At 39.2% G+C, this 26,284-nt stretch overlaps 1 protein-coding gene across 1 annotated transcript in view; it reads right to left on the bottom strand.

The window, feature by feature from the left end:
- CD38 (CD38 molecule) overlaps window positions 1-26,284 on the bottom strand; it is a 61,865-nt gene that overhangs the window by 8,573 nt on the left and 27,008 nt on the right. Inside the window, exons 2-5 of the mRNA XM_032135675.2 lie at window positions 19,131-19,260; window positions 13,136-13,271; window positions 3,922-4,007; window positions 133-206 (exon numbers count right to left, since the gene is read on the bottom strand). Of these exons, the coding sequence (XP_031991566.1) occupies window positions 133-206; window positions 3,922-4,007; window positions 13,136-13,271; window positions 19,131-19,260 (426 nt within the window). The remainder of the gene's footprint in view (window positions 1-132; window positions 207-3,921; window positions 4,008-13,135; window positions 13,272-19,130; window positions 19,261-26,284) is intronic.

A 26,284-nucleotide genomic window follows, 5' to 3' on the forward strand; every position in this document is an offset into this window, starting at 1 on the left:
TTTTTACCTTTTTTGGCCCAAATCTTCAGAACTGACCTGAAACATGAAAAGCATATTCTTTCTAGAGATGAAATATCCACTGTGATATTTGCAACAGGATACTTGCAAACAAGATGCAAAATAAATGTGTACCTGTTTTTGTCAAAGATTTTACTGCGGGATCCATTGAGCATCACACGGACCACACCACAGGCAGCTTCTGCAAACTTAAAAAAAAAATGCCCACCATTCATCATGCAAATTTAATCACCATCCTCCAGCAGTTTCATTCAAAACAATACTTAGCAATAGCTGATTAAGGAAGGATATCCTATATGGTTTTAGCACAGGAATGTCAGGTCTACACAATTTTCATTCCAAGCCACTGGACGGATTATGCTTCATATCAGAGTTCTTGAAGCAGTTGCTCCAATCTGTAAGTGAACAACGTTCACTGTTATAGTTCATAGAGCTGGTGGTTCAGTGGTTCAGAAGTCAGAAGTCCAGATGAGTAAGATGAATGTGCTTTCTAAGCGTCATGCACTGTAGACACTATGCTTCACCTAGTGGGAGCAGGTGGATGATTCAGGGATAAGGGAAATGGGAACACCACAAGAGGGGAACCTGAGGAGAGAACAGGGGACCCTCAGGCCTGGAAAAGCACAGAGAGAAAGGAAGACTGAATAAGTGAATGAATAAATATGCTTGAGCAAAGAGTCTTATTTCTTCATGCAAGAAACATTCAGCAGGAATCTTTGTTAGACTTTGGAAAAAATGAAATGAACAAAATAAAGTGTTCTATATGCTCCCTCCAGGAGGCCTCCCCAACCCCAGGGACTAGCTCAAGTCCCGTTCTCTGACTCTGACAGCATCCTACATTCCCTCCACATTATCCAACTGTATTGTATTATAACGATGAGTTTAACCTACCCACAAAAATTAAACATTAAAAAAAAACACTGCCTCTGTTATCAGAAAAAGAAAGGGACAAGTCTGAAAAAAGAAGTCCATCCACATATGTCCATGAGTGATTGGCAAAATAAAGGTGCTGGTAGCTCACAAGGGCAGGATGCCTTCAATCACGTGCACCTCTGTATTCCTAGTGCCAGGGACTGAGTGGGGAACACAAGGAGGTTCTTGGTACATATAAAATGTGACTTGGCTTTAAAAGATTTTAGCAACAGCACTGCCCTAAAACATACCATAGAGTAGTGAAATGGAAACTATTCTCAGAAAAAGCAAACAAGCAAAAACTGTTAAGTGCCCATGAATGTTCACTGTCCATAGTAAGTACTCAATAAGTTATTTTTGAAGTGGGTGGATTTTGAGTTACTTTATAGGATAGTGGCATCTCATTTAAACATTGCAGTAGCCCTATGAAAAAGGCATATTTTGATTTCCATTTGACAAATGAGGAATCAGAAGATCAGAATGAGTAAAGGAATCTGCCCAAGTTTAAACATGGTCTCCTTATGTCAACTTCCAGTCTGTTTTCCTGTTTCCATCATACCAGGGTTTCCCTCTAAGACAGAGGTTTAGCTAGCTACCTACCTAGAGTTAAGATCAAACCTGTCATTTAAACGATAGAACCAATAAGCAGATTCAAAGAACAAAATTGAAGAGCATGGCTTTGGAATCAAGAAGACCTAGGTTAGGCTCTTGGGTCTGCAACTTATTAGTCCGGGGAACTTGGATGAGTCACTAAACTTCTGAGTCTTAGTTTCTTCACCTTTAATGTGGGGATTTGTCACACTACCTATGAGAATGACTCAATGGGAATGACAGAGGAATGCACTTCAAGGCTTGTCACAGATATGCTGCTATGATTTGAATGTCTGTGTTTCTTATGTTGAAACCAAAGACCAATGTGATGGTAATAAGTGGTGAGTCCTTTAGGAGATAATTAGGCCCTAAGGGCTCTGCCCTCATGAATGGGATTAACACCCTTAGGAAAGGGCTCCAGGGAGCTAGCTAGGTTCCTTTAGCCCCTCTGCCTCTGCCATGTGAAGATACAGCAAGAAGGCACCATTTTGGAATCAGAGAGCAGCCCTGACCAGACATCGAATCTGCTGGCACCTTAATCCTGGATTTCCCAAGTATCCTGGACAATGAGAAAATAAAACTCCTATCTTTAAAAAAATTACTAAGTCTCAGGTAGTTTGTGATAGCAGCACAAATGGACTAAGATATATGCACTTAACAAATACATTTCCACCTGCCCCAGCTCCTCAGATGTCTAAGTTTAATTTTGAAAGTTATAATTAGTATATTGTTACTCCCACCTTCTTTCATTTCTTTCTTCCTTCCTTTCTCTTTTTTCCCTAATACACTTGAAAAGAAATGTTTCCTTGTCCACTTAACACTGAAGCAACTTACAAGATAAATAAATATACACAGGTAGCTTTGAGTGAAGTCAGTAATAGATGGGGGTATATGTGCACAATGGTATTGTATTCAGGCATTAAAAAATGTATTCCTGGCCAGGTGCAGTGGCTCACCCCTGTAATCCCAGCACTTTGGGAGGCCAAGGTGGGTGGATCACCTGAGGTCAGGAGCTTGAGACCAGCCTGGCCAACATAGTGAAATCCCGTCTCTACAGAAAATACAAAAATTAGCCAGGCATGGTGGCCCATGGCTGTAGTCCTAGCACCTTGGGAGGCCAAGGCTGGCGGATCACCTGAGGTCAGGAGTTTGAGACCAGCCCGGCCAACATGGTGAAACTCCATCTCTACTGAAAATACAAAAATTAGCCGGGCATAGTGGCCCACACTTGCAGTCCCAGCTACTGGGGAGGCTGAGGTAGGAGAATCGCTTGAACTTGGGAGGTGGAGGTTGCAGTGAGCCAAGATTGCGCCATTGCACTCCAGCCTGGGTGACAGAGCAAGACTCCATCTCAAAAAAAAAAAAAAAATTGTATTCCTGTCATTTGCAGCAACATGGAAGGAACTGGAGGGCATTATGTTAAGTGAAGTAAGCCAGAAACAGATGGTTAAATACTACATATTCTCACTCATATGTGGAAGCTAAAATTAAGTTGATTTTATGGAAGTAAAAGGCAGAACAGAGGCCACTAGAGGCTGAGAAAAGTAGGAGGAGGAGGAGATAGGTAGAGATTTGTTAAAGGATACAAAATTATAGTTAGATAGGAGGAATAAATTCTGGTGTTCAATAACACTGTAGGATGACTATAGTTAATAATATGTAGTTTCAGCTAGCCAGAAGGGGGATATTGAATGCTCCCAACACAAAGAAATGGTAAATGTTGGAGATGACAGATATGTTAATTACCCCGATCTCATCACTATACCTTATATGTATCACCACATCACTATATACCCCATAAATATGTAAAATTATTATGTACCAATTTTTTAAAAAAATAGGTAGAGGGTGGAGTGGTGAGTATTTCCCAGCCTAGATTCTGAATCTGGAGTCAGACAGCTTGGGATAAACTCCCACATATGCCTCTTACTAATTCTCTATATTTAGTAGATTTCTTATTTACTTGTGCCTTCATGTTGTTATGTGTTAAATGGTCACAATACTCACAGCACCTGCTTCACAGGGTTCTGGTGAAGATGCAAGTTCTTAGTTCATGTAAAGATCTGACTGTACCTGCCACATAGTAAGGGATCTATACATGTAGATCGTTAAGATTGACTAATACCTGAATCAGAGGATTAAACCAAGCCCCAGGTTCCTGGTAGCCAAAGTCAGAGTGTGTACATGCAACTGGAGCCCATGGACCCTCTAAGAATGTTCTAAAATTGGATGTGTAAATTTTCTGACATGTGCTTCTGAACCTTTTTCTCAGGAATGAATCCTATATTTTCATTCCTAAAAGTATTTGTAATCCAAAAGTGTTAAAACCAAGCACTGACTGGATAACGTCTTAAGTTCTGTGGTCTCCAAAGCTCTAGAATTTCACTACTTGGTACTTACCCTGCGGGAAACCGTTTTCCAGAATACCGAAACAGGGTTGTTGCTGCAGTCCTTTCTCCAGTCTGGGCAAGATTGATAGTTTATTTCTAAAAGACATAGTTTGTAGAAAATAAAGTGGAAAAGAGAGAGTATAAATAAGCTCTACTCTTCCCTGGCTGTTCAGTCCTAGTGGAACCATTTTCCAATGTGTCACTGCCAAGATGGAGGCTGGAGAATGGACACATTTTGACCCAATTTAACTAAGTGTCCCCTGAATTCCTTCCAAGTTCTTACCTCATCTTCCAAATCCCAGATGGGAACGCAGTGGCAAGTTTTGAATCATGGTTCTGGGAAATACTAGCAAAAGTTCATCTGACAGAGACAAGCCCTCTAGATTATCCCCAGTCCAGGAAGAATTAGAGGTAAAACCAGTCCTTCTGTGGTTGCTTTTGCCAACTGCTTTTCTGCTTCCTGACAACTCTCTCTTGCTGAGCTTCCTGCCCCCGCTTTTTAAGTCTTCACCACTTAACTCTCAGATGGCCTCAGAGTCTTCCTACACTTGCCCTCATCAAGGCAGTCTTAGCCCTGAGTGAAGTACAATAGACACAGAGCACGAATACATAGTTTCTGTGTCACTTCTCCCAAGGATATCTGCCTTAATGCATATTTATTGAGTTTTAGGTCTTAGAGGTAGAAAGATAAAATAGCAAAATTAGATGGGAACTTTGCCTTCAGAGAGCACATGATACAGTAATTCTAGGAGTCTTGTAATGATTAAATGCTTTAAAACCAAAACCACACAAATAAAAAAGAAACACTCCCATGTATAGATATAAATAATTATTGTGGAGTCAAAAGGAATTATTTCCCAACCAAGGTAAAAATGTTGACGGTGGAATGGATATACATTTCGTAAGGTGCTTTAAAGTATATATGTTTTCATGAATATAAACCTCTTTTATCTTCACAATGACATCTGGAGAGAATTCATCACCTACTAACTGAAGAGCCCTTGGGCCCTGAAAAACCAGAAGTGATACCCATAAGTATGTCATGGCCCTTGGGTGAGACTCTGTGACTTGCTGGCTTCAGGTACAGCCACAGAGAGGTAGAGCACCAACTGGGCTTGGGGTCCCTGATTCCAGGATGTGGCTGTTGGATAGCATTTCTGGGCCTGCCCTGGGCCAGAGGGGAGCCCACTGCCTTGAAGGGTGAGTCCCAGGCCAGGCATTAACCACAAGCTGACTGAAGAGTCCTTGGGCCTTGGAATATTAGCAGTACACTGGCAGTACTCCCTGTGGGCCTGTGGTGGTGGCCATAAGTGAGGCTCCTCTGCCTTAGAAAAGGGGAAGACAGCACGGGAAGGACTGTGTTTTGTGGTTTGAATGCCAGCTTAGTCACAGTACAGTGCAATACTAGGTACACTTCTAAGGTTTTTTACTCTAGTCCCTGGCTTCTGGATGGCACCTCTGGACCAACCCAGGGCCTTGGGAAACTTGCCAACTTGAAGAGAAGAACATGGGTCTGCCTGGCTTTCTCACCTACTGATTGTAGAGCCCCAGAGCCTTGAGCAAATATAGATGGCACCTAGGAAGTGGTTACTGCAGGCCCTGGGCAAGTGCTGTACTGGCTTCAAGTCTTACCTGGCAAAGTCCTAGTTGCAGTGGAGTGTGTCACCAGCTTTATGTGGGTCAGAACAGAGAGACTCTGGGAGAAAGTAAAGGGACTAGAAAAAGAATCTCTGCCTGGTAATCCAGAGAATTCTTCCAGATCTTGTCCAAGACCATTAAGGTGGTACCTCCATGAGTATGTACAAGACCCACAGCATTACTAGGCTTGCAGGGCCCCCTACAGCAGACACAACGTAGATCACAACATCCGAGTCCTTCAGAATATCTGCAAAGCCTTTCCAAGGACAAGTACAAACAGGCCCAGGCTGTAAAGACTACAATAAATACAATGCCTAGACACAGAAAAATATCTACAAGTATCAAGACCATCCAGGAATACATGACCTCACCAAATGAACTAAATAAGACATCAGAGATCAATCCTGAAGAAACAGAGATATGCGAGACAGAATTCAAAATAGCCATGTTGAGGAAACCGAAAGAAATTCAAGATAACACAGAGAAAGAATTCAGAATTCTATCAGATAAATTTAACAAAGAGATGGAAATAATTAAACAGAATCAAGTAGAAATTCTGGAGCTGAAAAGTACAAATAACACACTGAAGAATGCACCAGAGTCTTTTTATAGCAGAACTGATCAAGCAGACGGAAGAATTTGTGAGCTTGATGACAGGCTATTTGAAAATACACAGTCAGAGGAGACAAAAGAAAAAAGAATAAAAAACAATGAAGCCCACTGGCAGGATCTAGAAAATTGCCTTAAAAGGGCAAATCCAAGAGTTATTGGCCTCAAAGAGGAGGCAGAAAAAGAGATACGGGTAGAAAGTTTCTTCAAAGCGATAATAACAGAGAACTTTGCAAACCTAGAGAAAGATATCAATATCCCAAGTACAGGAAGGTTATAGAACACCAAGCAGATTTAACCCAAGAAGACTGCCCCAAAGCATTTCATAATCAAACTCCCAAAGGTCCAGGATAAAGAAAGGATCCTAAAAGCAGCAAGAGAAAAAAAACAAATAGCATACAAGGGAGTTTCAGTACATCTGGCAGCAGACTTTTCAGTGGAAACCTTACAGGCCAGATGAGAGTGGCATGACATATTTAAAGCGCCGAAAGAAAAAAAAAAAGCTTTTACTCTAGAATAGTATATCTGGTGAAAATATCCTTCAAACATGAAGGAGAAATACAGACTTTCCCAGACAAACAAAAGGTGAGGGATTTAATTAACATGAGACCTGTCCTAGAAAAAATGCTAAAGGGAGTACTTCAATTAGAAAGAAAAGGATATTAATGAGCAATAAAAAATCATCTGAAGGTGCAAAACTCACTGGCAATAGTAAGTACACAGAAAACCACAGAATGTTATAACGCTGTAACTATGATGTGTAAACTACTCGTCTTAAGTAGAAAAACTAAATGATGAGCCAATCAGAAATAGTAACTACAATAACTTTTCAAGACATATACAGTACAATAAGACATAAATAGAAACAACAAAAAGTTTAAAGTGGGAGAATAAAGTTAAGGTATAGAGTTTTTATTAGCTTTCTGTTTGCTGCTTGTTTGTTTCTTTATGCAAACTGTGTTGTTATCAGCTTAAAATAATGGGTTATAAGATACTATTTGTAAGCCTCATGCTAACTTCAAACTCAAAAACATATAACAGTTACACAAAAAAATAAAAAGCAGAAAACTGAAAAAATCACCTTCACTGAAAGGAAGACAGAAAGGAAAGAAAGAAGGAAGAGAAGACCACAAAACAAATAGAAAACAAGTAACAAAATGGCAGGAGTAAGTCCTTACTTAAAAACATAACATTTACATCAAGTGTAAATGGACTGAACTCTACAATCGGAAGGCACAGAGTGGCTGAATGGATAAAAATGAAACTAGACCCCTATCTCAAATCGCATACAAAAATAAAATCAAAATAGATTAAAGATTTAAATCTAAGACCTCGAACTATGAAACGACTACAAGAAACCTTTGGGGAAACTTTCCACGACATTTGTCTGGGCAAAAAAATTATTGAGCAATACCCCACGAGCACCGGCAACCAAAGCAAAATGAACAAACAGGATCACATCGAGTTAAAAAGCTTCTGCACAGCAAAGGAAACAATCAACAAAGCAAAGAGAGAGCCCACAGAATGGGAGAAGATATTTGCAAACTACCCATTCAAGAAGGCATTAAAAGCCAGGATAGATAAGTAACTCAAACAACTCTATAGGAAAGAAATCTAATAATCCAATTTAAAAATGGGCAAAAGATTTGAATAGACATTTCTCAAAAGAAGACATACAAATGGCAAACAGGCATATGAAAATGTGTTCAAATCATTGACCATCAGATAAATGCAAATCAAAACTATCATGAGATATCATCTCACCCCAGCTAAAATGGCTTTCATCCAAAAGTCAGGCAATAACAAATAGTGACGAGGATGTGGAGAAAGGGGAACCCTTGTACACTGTTGGTGGGAATGCGAATTAGTACAACCACTATGGAGAACAGTTTTGAGGTTTCTCAAAAAAGTAAAAATAGAGCTATTATATGATCCAGCAATGCCACTGCTGGATATACACCCAACAGAAAGAAAATCAGTCTATGGAAGAGATATCTGCACTCCCATGTTTATTGCAGCACTGTTCACAATAGCCAAGATATGGAAGCAACCTAAGTGTCCATCAACAGATAAATGGATAAAAAAATGTGGTATTTATACACAATGGAGTACTATTCAGCCACAAAAAAGAATGTGTTCTTGTCATTGGCAACAACATGAATAGAACTGGAGGTCATTATGTTAAGTGAAATAAGCTAGACACAGAAAGATAAACATAGGATGTTCTCACTTATTTGCAGCATCCAACAAATCTAAACAACTGATCTCATGGACATGGAGAATAGAAAAATGGTTACCAGAGGCTGGGAGGTGTAGCAAGACATTGTGGGGAGGTGGGGATGGTTACCAAAAAATAGTTAGAATGAATAAGACCTACCATTTGATAGCACAATATAGTGACTGTAGTCAATAACAATTTTGTTATACATTTTAAAACAAGCTTGTCCAACCCATGGCCCATGGGTCTCACACAGCCCAGGACAGCTTTGAATGCAGCCCAACACAAATTCATAAACTTTCTTAGAAATTAGGAGTCTTTTGGGGATTTTTTTTAGCTCATCAGCTATCATTAGTATTAGTGTATTTTATGTGTGGCCCATGACAATTCTTCTTCCAATGTGGCCCAGGGAAGCCAAAAAATTGGACACCCCTGTTTTAAAATAACTAAAAGAGTAAAATTAGATTGTTTGTAACACAAAAGATAAATGCTTATGGGGAAAGAGACCATATTTTTTCATGATGCAATTATGCACTGCATATCTATATCAAAACATCTCATGTACCCTATAAATATATACAACTATTATATATGCACAAAAATTAAAAATTAAAAAACAAAATACATAAGGAACTCAAAAAACTCAAAAACAAGAAAAAAAATCAATTTAAGGGTGGGCAAAGGACCTGAATAGACATTTTTCAAAAGACATACAAATGGCCAACAAATATATTTTAAAATGCTCAAGCTTCCTAATCACTAGGGAAATAAAAATTAAAACCACAATGAGACATCGTCTCACACCTGTCAGAAGGGTATAATCAAAAAGATGAAAGATAACAAGTATTGGCAAGAATGTGAAGAAAGGGGATTATTTGTACACTATTGGGAAAGTAAATTAGTACACCCATTATGGAAAATGTGATGAAAGTTTCTCAACAAACTAAAAATAGAATACTACCATATGATCCAGCAATCCCACTTCTAGGTATTTACCCAAAAGATTTCAAATCAGTTTGTCAAAGAGATACCTGCTCCCCCATGTTCATTGCAGCACTATTTACAATAGCCAAGATATGGAATCAACCTGAGTCCATCAACAGATGAATGGATAAAGTGTGGTATATATACACAATAGAATACTATTCAGACTTTAAAAAGAAAGAAATTCTGTCATTTGTGACAATATAGATGGAACTAGAAAACAATATGCTAAATAAAATAAGCCACGCACAGAAAGACAGATGCTGCATGTCCTAACATATGTGGAATCTAAAACAATCAAGTTCATAGAAGTAGATAATAGAATGGTGCATACAGAAACCACAAGTTGGAAGGAATGGGGAGATGATGGTCAGAGTACAAAATCTCAGTTAGACAGAAAGGGTTTTTAAAAATATTTATTGCACAGCATGGTGATTGTAGTTAATAATAGTGTGCTGTACATTTCAACATTGCTAAGACAGTAAACTTCACGTTTTCTCACTACAAAAAATAAGTATTTGAGGCCGGGCCTGGTGGCTTACACCTGTAATCCCGACACTTTGGGAGACTGAAGAGAGTGGATCGCTTGAGCCCAGGAGTTCAAGACCAGCCTGGGCAACATGGCGAAACCCTGTCTCTAAAAAAAATACAAAAAATTAGCCAAGTGTGGTGGCATGCACCTGTAGTCCCAGCCACCTGGGAGGAGCTAAGGTGGGAGGACCACCTGAGCCTGGGAGGTCAAGGTTGCAGTGAATTGTGATTGTACCACTGCACCTCAGCCTGGGTGACAGAGTGAGACCCTGTCTCAAAAACAAAAAAAAATATTTGAGGTGGTGGATATGTTAATTAGCTTGATTTAATTATCCCACATTGTATTCATAAATTCATTTTGCACCCCACGAATACATACAATTATAAATTGTCAACTTAGAATAAAAATGAAATAAATATATATACGTCAGAAACTTGAAAGATAATCTATAAAATAAGAAGAAATTAAAAATTGAGGCCAAAGTATTAGAATGTAGATAAATAAAACTACATATACATAATTCAATTTAAAAGAAGGCAAAAATAAGGAATCCCGAACTGTAAATAAATCAGTTCTTAAAAATAAATTATTTCATTTTCTCTACTTTATTTCAAGAAAAATTGAACAAATTAAAAAATAAAACAAAAGGAGAGAAGTCTGCTGTAAATACATTTAAAAGCTAAAAACGTTAAATGAATGACCAACAAAACAGTCATTGTTAAAAGGGAAATTTAAAAAAGAAAACGTGAGACACGGGAAAAACTATAAAATCTAAAAAAAGAATGGAAAAACATATTTATATTACCATATTCTAGGTGGGAAGACTCAGATTTAAATATGGAAAATATTTTAAACATTGTGAAAGTAAAAATAGTAGGTGAAAATACAGAAGAATCCTTCTCTAAGAAAATCTTTTTAAGGAAGATATGAAACACAGAAGCTATAAGGAAGAGAACGAACAGGTTTTCTGCATTTCTGGGTGGCAAAAGACAGACCATAAACACTATGTAAAGTCCAAAGTAAGAAAAATAGATTCGCCACCTTGAGCCAGAAAGTGGGCAGAAAAACATGGCAGTTAAGAGCAAAGTTTCTCAAGTTAGTCTGAGAAACTTGCTTTGCCACTTACTGGCTGGCAAGTTACTTAACTCCGTGGTTCAGACTTCCTAGCTCTAAAATGGGATCACCGCATGACCTCATGGGGCTGTGGAGGATTAAATGAGTGACTACTTACATAGCACATGGAACACTGGCACTTTGTAAGTACTTAATACATAGTAGCTCTTATTCATTTATAAAGAACTTCTACTAATTAGAATAGATACCCCAGTACAGATGGTCAAAACATATGAACTGCCAGCTTACAGAAGAAACAGAAAATCTACCATTTATGTATATATAATAGCCTCACCATCAAAGAAGTTCATACTAAATTGAGGTATTATTTTCTTCCGAAATGAGCCAAAAATTTTAACTAACAATACGTGGTGTTAGTGGGGATATAGGTAAATAAACTATCTCATATAGATTCTTTTTTTTCTTTTTTTAGTATAAAATAGAGATGGGGTCTTACTGTGTTGCCCAGGCTGGTCTTAAATTACTGGGCTCAAGTGATCCTCCCTCCTCCGCCTCCCAAAATGCTGGGATTGCAGGTATGAGCCACTGCGCCTGGCCTCATATATACTCTTGATGAGGGTATAGTTACCATCTTTTAAATGACATGTTATCAGTTTCTATTACAATTTATCTTTAACATTGAAGTTTCTTTTATAAAAATTAATCGTTCAAGTATGCAGGTGTGTGTGTGTGTGTGTGTGTGTACACAAAAGTGTTTCTTACAATAATGATATAATAGCAACCAAAACTAAGGCAACTTAATATCCATTAATAGGATTCTTAATGATAAAGCCTTTTAAAAGAGTATAGCTATCTTTATACCTACCAATTTTAAGTGAATAAAGCAAGTTGCACAGCAGTATGTGTACATTTTAAATATATATGTTTACATTAGCATAGGAAAAGTCTGGAAAGATCTATATCAAATTGCTGACAATAGTTACCCTTTGAGAAGTGATGTGGAGGTAGGAGGTGAAGGGAAAATTCAGAGTGACATTTGCTTTTTGCTTTTATGCATTTCTGTAATGTGCAAGTATTTTTTTTCAAATAGTCATGCTTTATTTTTGTAATTGAAAATAATGCAAACCTGGGATGAAGAAGCTATAATAAGATAAGCTTTTAAAAACAAACAATGAAAAGTAGTAAAAATAAGAATAAAACTATATAAAGTAAAAATATCTACCATATAAACAAAAAGAAAAAAAAAGAAGTGAAAATTGCAGTAGGGTTTTGGTTGTAGGAAATCCCTTCGCCTGGTGAGGTGAGTCTTTCTGGGCAGGATAAGGCTACATCTGAAAAATGATGGCAAAGCCAGTGCCTGAGATGGAAGAGTCCAGTCCATGGCTACTGTGATGATTCTGAAGAGCAAGAACCTTGGTCTAAGTCCCACTGAGACCTCATCCTGTCCTAGACTTCTTTGGACCTGAACGATGATCTTACAGAGAGCAAAATACCAAGAATTCAGAAGCAGGCTATGTGAGCACTCAAAAGAAGGGAATTAGGGAGCGTGGGCAATCCCCAACTCTGAAGTCAATTTTTCAAGAAAACAGGGAATGCTACTTTATATCAGCCTGAGTTGCCATTAAGGGTAGTGCTATAGTTTGGATATTTAACTCTCCAAACCTTATGTTGAAATTTGATCCCCAGTGTTGGAGCTCGGGACTAGTAGGAAGTGTTTGGGTCATAGGGATGATCCTGCATGAATGGCATGGTGCTGTCCTTGTAGTAATGAGTTCTTACTCTATTAGTTCCCAGGAGAGCTGGTCATTACAAACAGCCTGGCACCTCCCCTGACCTCTCTTTGCTTTCCTCCCTCACCATGTGATCTCTGTACATGCCAGCTCCCCTTCCCCTTCTCCATGAGTGGAAACAGCCTCAGGCCTTCACCCGAAGCGGATGCTGGGTGTACAGCCTGCATAACTGTGAGTCAAATAAACCTCTTTCCTTTATAAATTACCCAGCCTCAGGTATTCCTTTCTAGCAACACAAATGGACTAATATAAGTATAGATGGCATCAGGATGGGTGCCTGTGGCTCTGTCCTCCACGCTGATCATTCAGGGCCCCCAGCAGAACTCACTCTGTTCACCCTACACATCCCTGGGCACTCCCACAGGGCCCAGAGCCTCACCGGAAGTGTTGAATTCTCCACACCATGTGAGGTCATCAGCAAGGTAGCCTAGCAGCGTGTCCTCCAGGGTGAACATGTCCTGCTGGACCTGTGTGAACTGATGGGCCAGATCTTTTATTCTGCTCCAAAGAAGAGTCTAAGGAAGAATAAATACAATCTATTACTGAGATCAATTTAGCATGTCAAAAAAATTAATCCACAGTTTTGTAAATGAAAAAAAAAAACAGCATATCAAAGTAAATCACCCATAGTAAGAGTAAGAATCATTGTGTGCATCAATGATTTCAGTGTGCAGGAGAGTGGGGAAGAGAGAGAGAGTGTGTGTGTGTATGTGTGTGTGTGTGTGTGTGTTCTAGGTCACAATGTAAATAAATCTTTTATTCTAGGTTGCAGTCAAAAAAGTCTGAAAGCCACTGATCAAAATCTTATAATCAACATAGGATCACATATGGAGGTGGCATTAGAGAGTTACAATATTCCTAAGGTTATCTCCAAAAAAACTTTGTCTACGTGCTATTTTCAGGAAGATGTGCTATTTGATTCTTAAAGAACTATGTAATGCCTTCCAAATTCCCTAAATATTCCCTAACCCTACCAAAAAAAAATACCATAGATTTTTAAATTTAAGGGTCCCTCTTAAAGGTACAGAGAGTCAAATTCTGCTTTATGAATCTATTACTTTTATTTTTATTTTAAGTTCCAGGGTATACATGCAGGACGTGTAGGTTTGTTACATAGGTAAATATGTGCCATGGGTTTGCTGCACCTATTAACCCATCACCTAGGTATTAAGCCCAGTATGCATTAGCTATTTGTCCTAATGTTCTCACTCCCCTCACCCCAACGCCAACAAGCTACAGTGTGTGTTTTTCCCTTTCTGGTGTCCATGTGTTCTCATTGTTCAGCTCCCACTTATAAGTGAGAACATGCGGTGTTTGCATGTTCCTGTGTTAGTTTGCTGAAGATATGGCTTCTGGCTCCATCCATGTTCCTACAAAGGACATGATCTTGTTCCTTTTTATGGCTGCATAATATTTCATGGTGTATATTTACCATATTTTCTTTATCCAGCCTATCATTGATGGGCATTTGGGTTGATTCCATGTCTTTGCTATTGTGAATGGTACTGCAATGAACATATGCATGCATATATCTTTATAATAGAATGATTTCTATTATACCCAGTAATGGGATTGCTGGGTCAAATGGTATTTCTAGTTCTAGACCTTTGAGGAATTGCCACACCGTCTTCCACAATGGTTGAACTAATTTACATTCCCACCAACAGTGTGAAAGCATTTCTATCTCTCCACAATCTCACCAGAATCTGCTGTTTCTTGACTTTTTAATAATGTCATTCTGACTGGCATGAGATTGTGGTTTTGATTTGCATTTCTCTAATGATCAGTGATGTTGAGCTTTTTTTCATATGTTTGTTGGCCACATGGATGTCTTCTTTTGAGAAGTGTCTGTTCATGTCCTTTGCCCACGTTTTGATGGGGCTGTTTATTTTTTTCTTGTAAATTTGTTTCAGTTCTTTGTAAATTCTGGATATTAGACCTTTGTCAGATGGATAGATTGCAAAAATCTTCTCCCATTTTGTAGGTTTTCTGTTCACTCTGATGATAGTTTCTTTTGCTGTGCAGAAGCACTTTAGTTTAATTAGATCCCATTTGTCAATTTTTGCTTTTGTTACAATTGCATTTGGCAATTTCATAATGAAATATTTGCCTGTGCCTATGTCCTGAATGGTATTGCCTAGATTTTCTTCTAAGGTTTGTATAGCTTTGGGTTATATATTTAAGTCTCTAATTCATCTTGAGTTAATTTTTGTATGAGTTGCAAGGAAGGGGTCCAATTTCAATTGTCTGCATATGGCTAGGTAGTTCTCAAGCACCAGTTATTAAATAGGGACTCCTTTCCCCATTGCTTGTTTTTGTCAGGTTTGTCAAAGATCAGATGGCTATAGGTGTGCAGTTTTATTTCTGAGATCTCTACTCTGTTCTATTGGTCTATGTGTTTATTTTTGTACAAGTACCATGCTATTTTGGCGTCTGTAGCCTTGTAGTGCCGTTTGGTGTTGGGTAGCGTGATGCCTCCAGCTTTGTTCTTTTTGCTTAGGATCATCTTGGCTATATGAGCTTTTTTGGTTCCATATGAATTTTAAAATAGTTTCTTCTAATTCTGTGAAGAATGTCAATAGTAGTTTAATGGGAATGGCATTGAATCTATAAATTACTTTGGGCAGTATGGCCATTTTCACAATATTGATTCTTCCTATCCATGAGGAAGGAATGTTTTTCCGTTTGTGTCCTTTCTGATTTCCTTGAGCAGTGGACTGTAGTTGTCCATGAAGAGGTCCTTCACTTCCACTGTTTGCTGTATTCCTAGGTATTTTATTGCCTTTGTGAATGGGAATTCATTCACGATTTGGCTGTCTGCTTGCGTGTTGTTGGTGTATAGGCATGCTTGTGATTTTTGCACATTGATTTTGTATCCTGAGACTTTGTTGAAGTTGCTTATCAGCTTAAGAAGCTTTGGGGCTGAGAGGATGAGGTTTTCTAGTTATAGGATCATGTCATCTGCAAACAAAGACAATTTTATTTCCTTTCTTCCATTTGAATAGACTTTATTTCTTTCTCTTGCCTGATTGCCCCAGTCAGAACATCCAATACTATGTTGAATGGGAGTGGTGAGAGAGGACATCCTTGTCTTGTGCCGGTTTTCAAGGGGAATGCTTCCAGCTTTTGCCCATTCAGTATGATATTGCCTGTGGGTTTGTCATAAATGGCTCTTATTATTTTGAGGTATCTTCCTTTGATACCTAGCTTATTGAGAGTTTTTAACATGAAGTGATGGTGAATTTTATCGAAGGCCTTTTCTGCATCTATTGAGATAATCATGTGGTTTTTGTCTTTAGTTCTGTTTATGTAATGAATTACATTTATTGATTCATGTATGTTGAACCTGCCTTGCATCCTGAGGATGAAGCTCCATCAGGTCATTTATGTTCCTCTCTAAACTAGTTATTCTGGTTAACAGCTCCTATGTTTTATCATGGTTCTTAGCTTCTTTGCAGTGGGTTACAACATACTCCTTTAGCTCAGTGAATTTCATTATTACTCATCTTCTGAAGCCTACTTCTGTCAATTCATCCACCTCAGCCTCAGCCCAGTTCTTTTTTGTTTTTTTAACATTGGGTAAATGTAGCTAGTATCTTTAGTTTTTTTTATACTTTAGGTTCTGGGTTACATGTGCAGAACGTGCAGTTTTGTTACATAGGTATACACATGCCATGGTGGTTTGCTGCACCCATCAACCCGTCACGTACGTTAGATATTTCTCCTAATGTTATCCTTCCCTAGCACCCACCCCCGACAGGCCCCGGTGTGTGATGTTCCCCTCCCTGTGTCCATGTGTTCTCATTGTTCAACTCCCACTCATGAGTGAGAACATGTGGTGTTTGGTTTTCTGATCTTGTGATAGTTTGCTGAGAATGATGGTTTCCAGTTTCATCCATGTGCCTGCAAAGGACATGAACTCATCTCTTTTTATGGGCCTCAGCCCAGTTCTATGCCCCTGTTGGAGATGTGTTAAGATCATCTGGAGGAGAAGAGGCACACTGGCTTTTTGAGTTTTCAGGATTTTTGTGCTGATTCTTTCTCATCTTCATGCATTTATCTACCTTTGATCTTTGAGGCTACTGACCTTTGGATGGGTTTTTGTGGGGTCTTTTTTCATTGATGTTATTGCTTTCTGTTTTTTCTTTTAGCAATCAGACCCTTTCTTCCATACGACTGCTGCAGTGTGCAGGAGGTCCACTCCAGACCCTATTCACCTGGGTTCCTCCCACACCTGAAGGTATCACCAGTGGAGGCTACAGAACAGCAAAGATGACAGCCTGCTCCTTCCTCTGGAAGCTTCATTCCAGAGGGGCAGTGGCCTGATGCCAGCCGGAGCGCTCCTGTATCAGGTGTCTATCAACCCCTGTTGGGTGGTCTCTCTCAGTCAGGAGACACAGGGGTCAGGGACCCACTTGAGGGGGCAATCTGTCCTTTAGCAGAGTTGGTGTGCTGTGCTGGGAGAACCCCTCTTGTCAGGATCAGCTGCTGTCTTCAGAGCCAGCAGGCAGGAACGATTAAATCACTGAAGCTGTGCCCACAGCCGCCCCTTCCGCCAGGTGCTCTGTCCCAGGGAGATGGAGGTTTTGTCTGTAAGCCCCTGACTGGGGTTGTTACCTTTCCTTCAGAGATGTCCTGCCCAGTGAGGAGGAATCTAGAGAAGCAGTCTGGCCACAGCCACCTTGCCACACCCAGTCCAGACTTCCCAGCCTCCTTAGCACTGTCAGGGGAAAACCGCCTATTAAAGCCTCAGTAATGGCGGACGCCCCTCCCGCCACCCAGCTCCATCATCCCAGGTCAACTTCAGACTGCTGTGCTGGCAGCAAGAATTTCAAGCCAGTGGTTCTTAGCTTGCTGGGCTCTGTGAGAGTGAGACCCGCTGAGCGAGACCACTTGGCTCCCTGGCTTCAGCCCTTTTTCCAGGGGAGTGAACAGTTCTGTCTCACTGGGGTTTCAGGTACCACTGGGGTACGAAAAAAACTCCTGCACCTAGCTTGGTGTCTGCCCAAACAGCGGCTCAGTTTTGTGCTTGAAATCCAGGGCCCCGGTGGTGTAGACACACGAGGAAACCTCCTGATCTCAGATGGAAATGCAGAAATCACCCACCTTCTGTGTTGGTTTCACTGGGAGCTGCAGACTGGAGCTGTTCCTATGCAGCCATCTTGGCTCCTCCCCCTATTCATTCTTAGTGGGAGGCAGTGAAGGATACTGGTTTAAAGCATGGGCCCTAAAATCCCAGTCCTTATTGAAGCCCAGCATCATGATCACTTATCAGGTGTTTCACCTTGAGCAACCAAAACATCACTAAGCCCCGCTTTCTACACCTGTAAAATGGTAATGATAATGACTGAAATAAACTAATGGGGTGCTAGGGAAATTAACTGAGATAAATGCAAGTAAATTGCTTAGCATACTATCCACTGCATAGTCACTTATTTGACAAATGTCAGCCTGGGTTATTATTTGCCAAACACCTTCTCTTCATAGGGCATCACGCTTGGTGAATGGAGAAGTTTCACAATGACTCCAGCTCACTAACAATTGAATGAGAGGCTGTAATCTCTGGATGGATTTAAGGGCTTCACAAAGAAAATTTTAGGCACGTGGAATTTTGCCTTAAACACTGACTATAGAAAAGGTGCACTCTGATAGACCTTTTCCAATATAACCAATGTATTAGAATCCAGGCCTCTGTGGCTCCAAGTCTCATACCATTTACATTTAAACTGGTCACTTTCGAGCCTGTCAAATTTGGGCAACACTGGTCACCTAAACATACCAAGCCTCAGTTTTCTCACTGGTGAAATTGGGATGCTGACACCTGACCGGCCCATTCCACAGAATGGCTGTGAAGGCCTAAGAAGATAAGGTTGGGATGCTGACACCTGAGCGGCCCATTCCACAGAACGGCTGTGAAGGCCTAAGAAGATAAGGATTAGGAGAGTCTTTTTTAAGCAAGAAAAAGAAAAAGAGAAAAAGGGCACTCTGCAAGTGTAACTTGGCATTGTTATTATTACTACTATGACTATTATTATCATAGGTCAGGGGAAAGTTTTGTTATTATATAGATCGTGTTAATTTGTTTGCTTGAGTTCGGTTTTGTGTTAGGTTTTTTCTGCCTAGTTTTTGGCCAAAGCCCCTTTCCTATTTCTGTATCCCCATTTCTATCTCTTATCTCCCTTCTCCAAGTGTCCTAAATCTTGATTATATCATGGCCCCTCAATGGCCTGCAAATTCCATGCCTAACAACCACACTCACACTATAATGTCTGGATTTTTTCCTCTTCCTTCATTCTAATCAAAATTTGGACCTATGAATTGCTACCACTGGCTTTTATTCCCAGTTTTAAAATCAATGGCATGCCCCCAATTACCTTGCTGCAAGGTACGGTCTGAGTTCCCAACTTCATTAGTGGCTGATAGTCTTCTTCAGTAATGTCGCAAGGATATTTTGAAATAAAGGCACCCCTGAATGCATCCCATACACTTTGGCAGTCTACATGTCTATGAGATAAAACACAGAAAATAAAACATAAATTATTCGATTTTAAAAATATTTTTGGAGCATAATTATTTTTTAGAATCTCATTTAAGAAGCATCTATTATATACCAGGTAGTTCATACATATCATCTCATCTAACATGCAGTCTACCAGGGGTACAAAGAGGAGCTGGTACCATTCCTTCTTAACACTATTCCAAACAATAGAAAAAGAGGGACTCCTCCATAGTCATTTTATGAGGCCAGTATCATCCTGATGCCGAAACCTGGCAGAGACACAATAAAAAAAGAAAATTTCAGTCCAATATCCCTGATGAACATCGATGCAAAAATCCTCACTAAAATACTGGCAGACTGAATCCGGCAGCACATCAAAAAGCTTATCCACCACGATCAAGTTGGCTTCATCTCTGGGATGCAAGGCTGGTTCAACATACACAAATCAATAAACACAATCCATCACATAACCAGAACCAATGAAAAAAATCACATGATTATCTCAATAGATGCAGAAAAGTCCTTCAATAAAATTCAACATCCCCTCTTGCTAAAAACTCTCAATAAACTAGGTATCAATGGAACATATCTCAAAATAATAAGAGCTATTTCTGACAAATCCATAGTCCATATCATACTAAATGGGCAAAAGCTGGAAGCATTCCCATAGAAAAGTGGCACAAGACAAGGATGCCCTCTCTCACCACTCCTATTCAACATAGTATTGGAAGTTCTGGCCAGGGCAATCAGACAAAAGAAATAAATAAAGAGTACTCATATAGGAAGAGAGATAGTCAAATTGTCTCTGTGTGCAGATGACATGATCGTATATTTAGAAAACCCCATTGTCTCAGCCCAAAACCTCCTTAAGCTGATAAGCAACTTCAGCGAAGTCTCAGGATATAAAATCAGTGTGCAAAAATCACAAGCATTCCTATATACCAATAATAGACAAGCAGAGAACCAAATCATGAGTGAACTCCCATTCAAAATTGCTACAAAGAGAATAAAATACCTAGGAATACAACCTACAAGAGACATAAGGACCTCTTCAAGGAGTACTACAAACCACTGCTCAAGGAAATAAGGAAACACAAACAAATAGAAAAAATTCCATGCTCATAGATAGGAAGAATAAATACTGTGAAAATGGCCATACTGCCCAAAGTAATTGATAGATTCAATGCTATTCCCATCAAGCTACCATTGACTTTCTTCATAGAATTAGAAAAAAACTACTTTAAATTTCATATGGAACCAAAAAAGAGTCCGTATAGCCAAGACAATCCTAAGCAAAAAGAACAAAGTTGGAGGCATCACATTACCTGACTGCAAAGTGTACTACAAGGCTACAGTAACTACAGTACTAGTACCAAAACAGATATATAGACCAATGAAAGAGAACGGAGACCTTGGCTGGGCACGGTGGCTCACGCCTGTAATCCCAGCACTTTAGGAGGCTGAGGAGGGCGGATCACGAGGTGATGAGTTGGAGACCAGCCTGACCAATGTGGTGAAACCCCATCTCTACTAAAAATACAAAAATTAGCCAGGCATGGTGGTACATGCCTATAATCCAGCTACTCAGGAGGCTGAGGCAGAAGAATTGCTTGAATCAGGGAGGCAGAGATTGCAGTGAGCCGAGATCATGCCACTGCACTCCAGCCTGGGCAACAGAGCGAGATCTCATCTCAAAAAAAAAAAAAAACAGAACAGAGACCTCAGAAATAATACCACACATCTACAACCATCTGATCTTCAACAAACCTGACAAAAACAAGCAATGGGGAAAGGATTCCCTATTTAATTAATGGTGCTGGGAAAACTGGCTAGCCATATACAGAAAACAAAAACTGGACCCCTTCCTTACACCTTATACAAAAATTAACTCAAGATGGATTAAAGGCTTAAATGTAAAACCTAAAACCATAAAAACCCTAGACGAAAATCTAGGCAATACCATTCAGGACATAGGCATGGGCAAAGACTTCATGACTAAAACACCAAAAGCAATTGCAACAAAAGCCAAAATTGACAAATGGGATCTAATTAAACTAAAGAGCTACTGCACACCAAAAGAAACTATCATAGTGAACAGGCAACCTATAGAATGGGAGAAATTTTTTGCAATCTATCCATCTGACAAAGGTCTAATATCCAGAGTCTACAAGGAACTTAAACAAATTTAGAAGAACGAAAGAACCCCATCAAAAAGTGGGTGAAGGGTGTTAACAGACACTTCTCAAAAGAAGACATTTATGCGCCCAACAAACATATGAAAAAAAGCTCATCATCACTGGTCATTAGAGAAATGCAAATCAAAGCCACAATGGATACCATCTCACGCCTGTTAGAATGACGATCATTAAAAAGTCAGGAAACAACAGATGCTGGTGAGGCTGTGGAGAAATAGGAATGCTTTTACACTGTTGGTGGGAGTGTGAATTAGTTCAATCACTGTGGAAGATAGTGTGGCGATTCCTCGAGGATCTAGAACCAGAAATAACATTTGACCCAGCAATCCCATTACTGGGTATATACCCAAAGGAGTATAAAGCATTCTACTATAAAGACACATCCACACATATGTTCATTGGAGCACTATTTACAATAGCAAAGACTTAGAGCCAACCCAAATGCCCATAAATGATAGACTCAGTAAAGAAAATGTGGCACATATACACCATGGAATACTATGCAGTCATAAAAAAGGAGTTTATGTCCTTTGCAGGAGCATGAATCAAGCTGGAAGCCATCATTCTCAGCTAAAAAACACAGGAACAGAAAACCAAACACCACATGTTCTCACTCATAAGTGGGAGTTGAACAGTGAGAATACATGGACACAGGAGGGGAAAAACACACACCGGGGCCTATCGGGGGGGTGGGGGGCAAGGGGAGGGAGAGTATTAGGACAAATACCTAATGCATGTGGGGCTTAAAAACTAGATGATGGGTTGACAGGTGCAGCAAACCACCATGGCACATGTATACCTATGTAACACACCTGCACGTTCTGCACATGTATCCCAGAACTTAAAGTAAAATTTTTTAAAAAATTAACATGTAAAAATCCATCAATTTAATATGCTGTATTTTGTAGAATAAATGACAAAAACCATATGATCATCTCAATAGACACACAAAAATAGACAAAATCCAACACTCTTGTGGTAAAAAAAACACAGAGCAAATTAGAAATAAAATTTCCCCAACCTGATAAAATTCATCTATTAAACTCCACAGCTAACATTATACATAATGATAAAAGACTGGATGCCCCCCTTTAAGATCAAGTACAGTTCAAAGATGTCTGATTTCATTACTTATATTCCACATTGTATTGGAGTTCTAGCCAAGGAATTTAGGTAAGAAAAAGAAACTAAACTCATCCAGATTAGAAGGAAGAAGTAAACCTATCCCCTTCACGGATGACATGATACTGTATATAGAAAATTATAAGAAATCCACAAAAAGGAAACTGTTAGAATGAGTAAACATGTTGAGCAAGGTTTCAGGTTACAAAATCAGTATACAAAAATCAATTGCATTTCTATATACTATCAATGAAAAATATAAAATCAAAATTTAAACAATTCCATTTATAATAGCAGCAAAACAATTAACATTCTTAGGAGTAAATATAACAAAGAATTACAGGACCGGAATACGGAAAAATACACAACACTGTTACAAAGAAGACCTGAATAAATGGAAAAACATTCTACATTCATGGATCAGAAGACTTAATATTGCTTTTTTTGTTGTTGTTGTTGTTGTTTGTTTTGTTTTTTTTTAAGACAGAATCTCACCCTGTTGCCCAGGCTAGAGTGCAATGGCACAATCTCGGCTCCCTGCAACCTCTGCCTCCCGGGTTCAAATGATTCTCCTCCCTCAGCCTCCCGAGTAGCTGGGATTACAGGCACATGCCACCATGCCCAGTTTTTTATTATTATTATTTTTAGTAGAGACGGGTTTTACCATGTTGGCCAGGCTGGTCTGGAACTCCTGACCTGGTGATCCACCAGCCTCGGCCTCCCAAAGTGCTGGGATTACAGGCGTGAGCCACTGCACCCAGCCAGAAGACTTAATATTGTTAAGATGGCAGTATTCGCCAAGCTGATTTATAGCTTTGATGTAATCTCTATAAAAATCCCAGTTCCCTCTTTTGCAGATAGTGACAGTTTAACTTAAAATTCATATGGAAATCTAAGGAACACAGAAGAGCCAAAAATCCTAAAAAAGAAAACCAAAGTTGAAAGACACATACTTCCTGATTTCAAAACTTACTACAATGCTACAGTAATCAAGACAATTGGTAGTGGCATAATGATGTAATCAAAGGACCAGTTCTAACTGGCCCTACTCTGTTGATAATAGTATGTCAAGTTATTTTACAGGCACAAAGCCAAAAAGTTGTAAGTCATGCAGCCGAAACAATGCAGAAAAGGAGACCTCAACCTTGAATAACACCCAGAAGAAAAATTCCTCTCCTGCCCCACCACAGAAGCAAACGGTCAAGACATGACTGGAACCTGAGGGCCCAGACATTTTTAAAAGCAAGAAACCTGAGCCCAGGCATGTCCAGTGTTAAGACCCTTACCATATCTTACCACAAATAGTCTTGTTTAAAGTACTTCCAGTTGAAACCTGCCCTACCAGTGCTTCTGCATACCAGCTTGCCCTCTCTAACCCATAAAACTTGTCCCAGATCCCAGATGGGGAGACAGATTTGAGCTTTGCATCCTGTTTCCTTGCAAGTCACAATAAAGCTTTTGCTTTTCTCAAAAACCAGTTCCATAATATTGGCTTCTCTATCTGTCAGGCAGCAAGCACATTGCTCAGTAACAATGATAGAAATATAGATCAATGGAATAAAGAGTCCAGAAATAAAGTCTTACAGTTACCATCAATTAATTTTAGACAAGAGTGCCAAGGCCATTCAATGGGGAAAAAAAAACCACTTTTCAACAAATGGTGCAGGGACAACAAGATATCCATATGCAAAAGAATAAATTAGGACCCATATTTTACACCATGTACAAAAATTGACTCGAATGAAAGACCTAAATATAAGAGGTAAAATTAGAAAATTCTTAGAGGCAAACATAGAATAAAAAATTGTAATAACCTTAGATTAGGCAATTATTTCTTAAATATGATACCAAAAGCACAGCAACAAAAGAAAAAATATATAAATTACACTTTATCAAAATTAAAATCCTATGTTCTTCAAAGGACACCATCAAGAAAGTGAAAATAAAATTCACAGAATGGATTAAAATATTTGCAAATATTATTTCTGTTTCAGGACTCGCATCCAGAATAGTAAAGAGCTCTTATAATTCAATAATAAATGGATAACCCAATTAACAAATGGGCCAATAATTTTATACACATTTTTTCATAAGAGATATAAAAATGGCTAATAAACACATATAAAAACGCTCAACATCATTAGTCACTAGGGAAGTGGAAATCAAAACCAAGACATGCCACTTACCACTCACTAGGATTGGATTAGGGGTTGAATTATGTCCCATCTGAAACTCACATGATGAAGTCCTCAGCCCAGTACCTTAAAGTGTGACCATTTGAAAATAGAACAGTTGCAGGTGTAATTAATTGATGCAAGGGTGGCATCCAACAATCATGTTTTAATAAGACCTCCAGGCAATTCTGATGCAAGTTTAGCTTTGAGAATCATTGGGTTATACACGAAAATGAAAATGTGAAGAGTTCAACAGCGGTTTCTTTCCAATATCTGAGCACCATATTTCCACTTCATCCACACTTGCCTTTGAAAGCCATGCCAGGAAACCATTATCAACCTGGTTTTCTCCGTACATTATATATTTAAGGAAAAAAAAGCTTATTACATTATGTACTTCAATGTCAATGAAAACTTATGGGGCACCATTTTGGATAGTTTAGAGAGAAGAGATTTGGCAGCGATTTTCCTTTAGAGCATCTTGTTTCAATTCCATTAATTAATGCAGTGGCCTTCTTGGGAACTTCCTGTTCCCATACTCCAACTCCCTCGTAAAACTGTCCTACATCTTTCCTTAGCAGCACCTTTGCAGACAAAAATGGAAGAATAAGATAATTTTCCACTACAAAAGATCTGGCAGGAAAGAGAAATTCATGTGCACTGAGCACCTACATGTACCAGATGCTTTCATAAGTATGTTCATATATAATCACCAAAACTTTCATTGAGTCCCACAGAGAATTAAAAAACCTCCAGAATTATTTTTATTCTTCTTGGGTATATATACCCTACTTCAAGAAACATTACCTCAGCATTCAAGAAAGTCCAGGTTACAAATTTAACAGAATTCCTTGTTTAGATGCAGCAGAGCTATAGAACATTAGAGTTGAAACAGACCTCGGAAGCGTTTGTAACTTAACTCTCTGCCCTTTCTACGTCTTATGAATCTGAGCTTTCAGTGTGTCCTACAAATTAGAGAAAATGAGGAGAGGCAATGAGAAATCTGGCGGCAGGTTTTATGAAACTATTTCTTTTATCCTTAAAGCCAAACACCTCACCTTGGTTGTGGAAGTCAAGTTTTTTGTTGGTTTAGATATATATGCTGAAATAAAAAGGGATTGGGACTGCAGTAGACAGGGATGGAGATGGATCTTTCCAACTAAAGAAGCAGCAGAGAAGGATTGAGTCATTTCTGGAAGTTCAATAGTATTTTTCTTCAAAGATTCTTCGTCAGAAGAGGTCTGGGGTGCCTGCAGTTGGGACAGGGAGACAGGGTCATGGCAATTGTTAGCTCAGCAGCTGTTCCTGGGAGCTGATTCTGTGCCCGTGATTCTCTCCTTCCTAAACCAGAAGTGCTGTTGGATTTCAGAGGTTCTCAGCCCTGGCCACACTTCAAGGTCACCTGAAGAGCTTTGGAAAAGCTGAGGCGCCTGCTTTCAGACCCACCAAGTGAGAATGGGGAAAATGGAAGACCCCAGAACCAAGAATTTCTAAAAAGGTCTCCCAAACGATTCTAATGGTCAACCAGGGGTGATGAG

This window comes from Hylobates moloch, unplaced genomic scaffold (genome assembly GCF_009828535.3).
Source record: "Hylobates moloch isolate HMO894 unplaced genomic scaffold, HMol_V3 SCAFFOLD_17, whole genome shotgun sequence".
In the NCBI taxonomy this organism is placed as follows: domain Eukaryota; kingdom Metazoa; phylum Chordata; class Mammalia; order Primates; family Hylobatidae; genus Hylobates; species Hylobates moloch.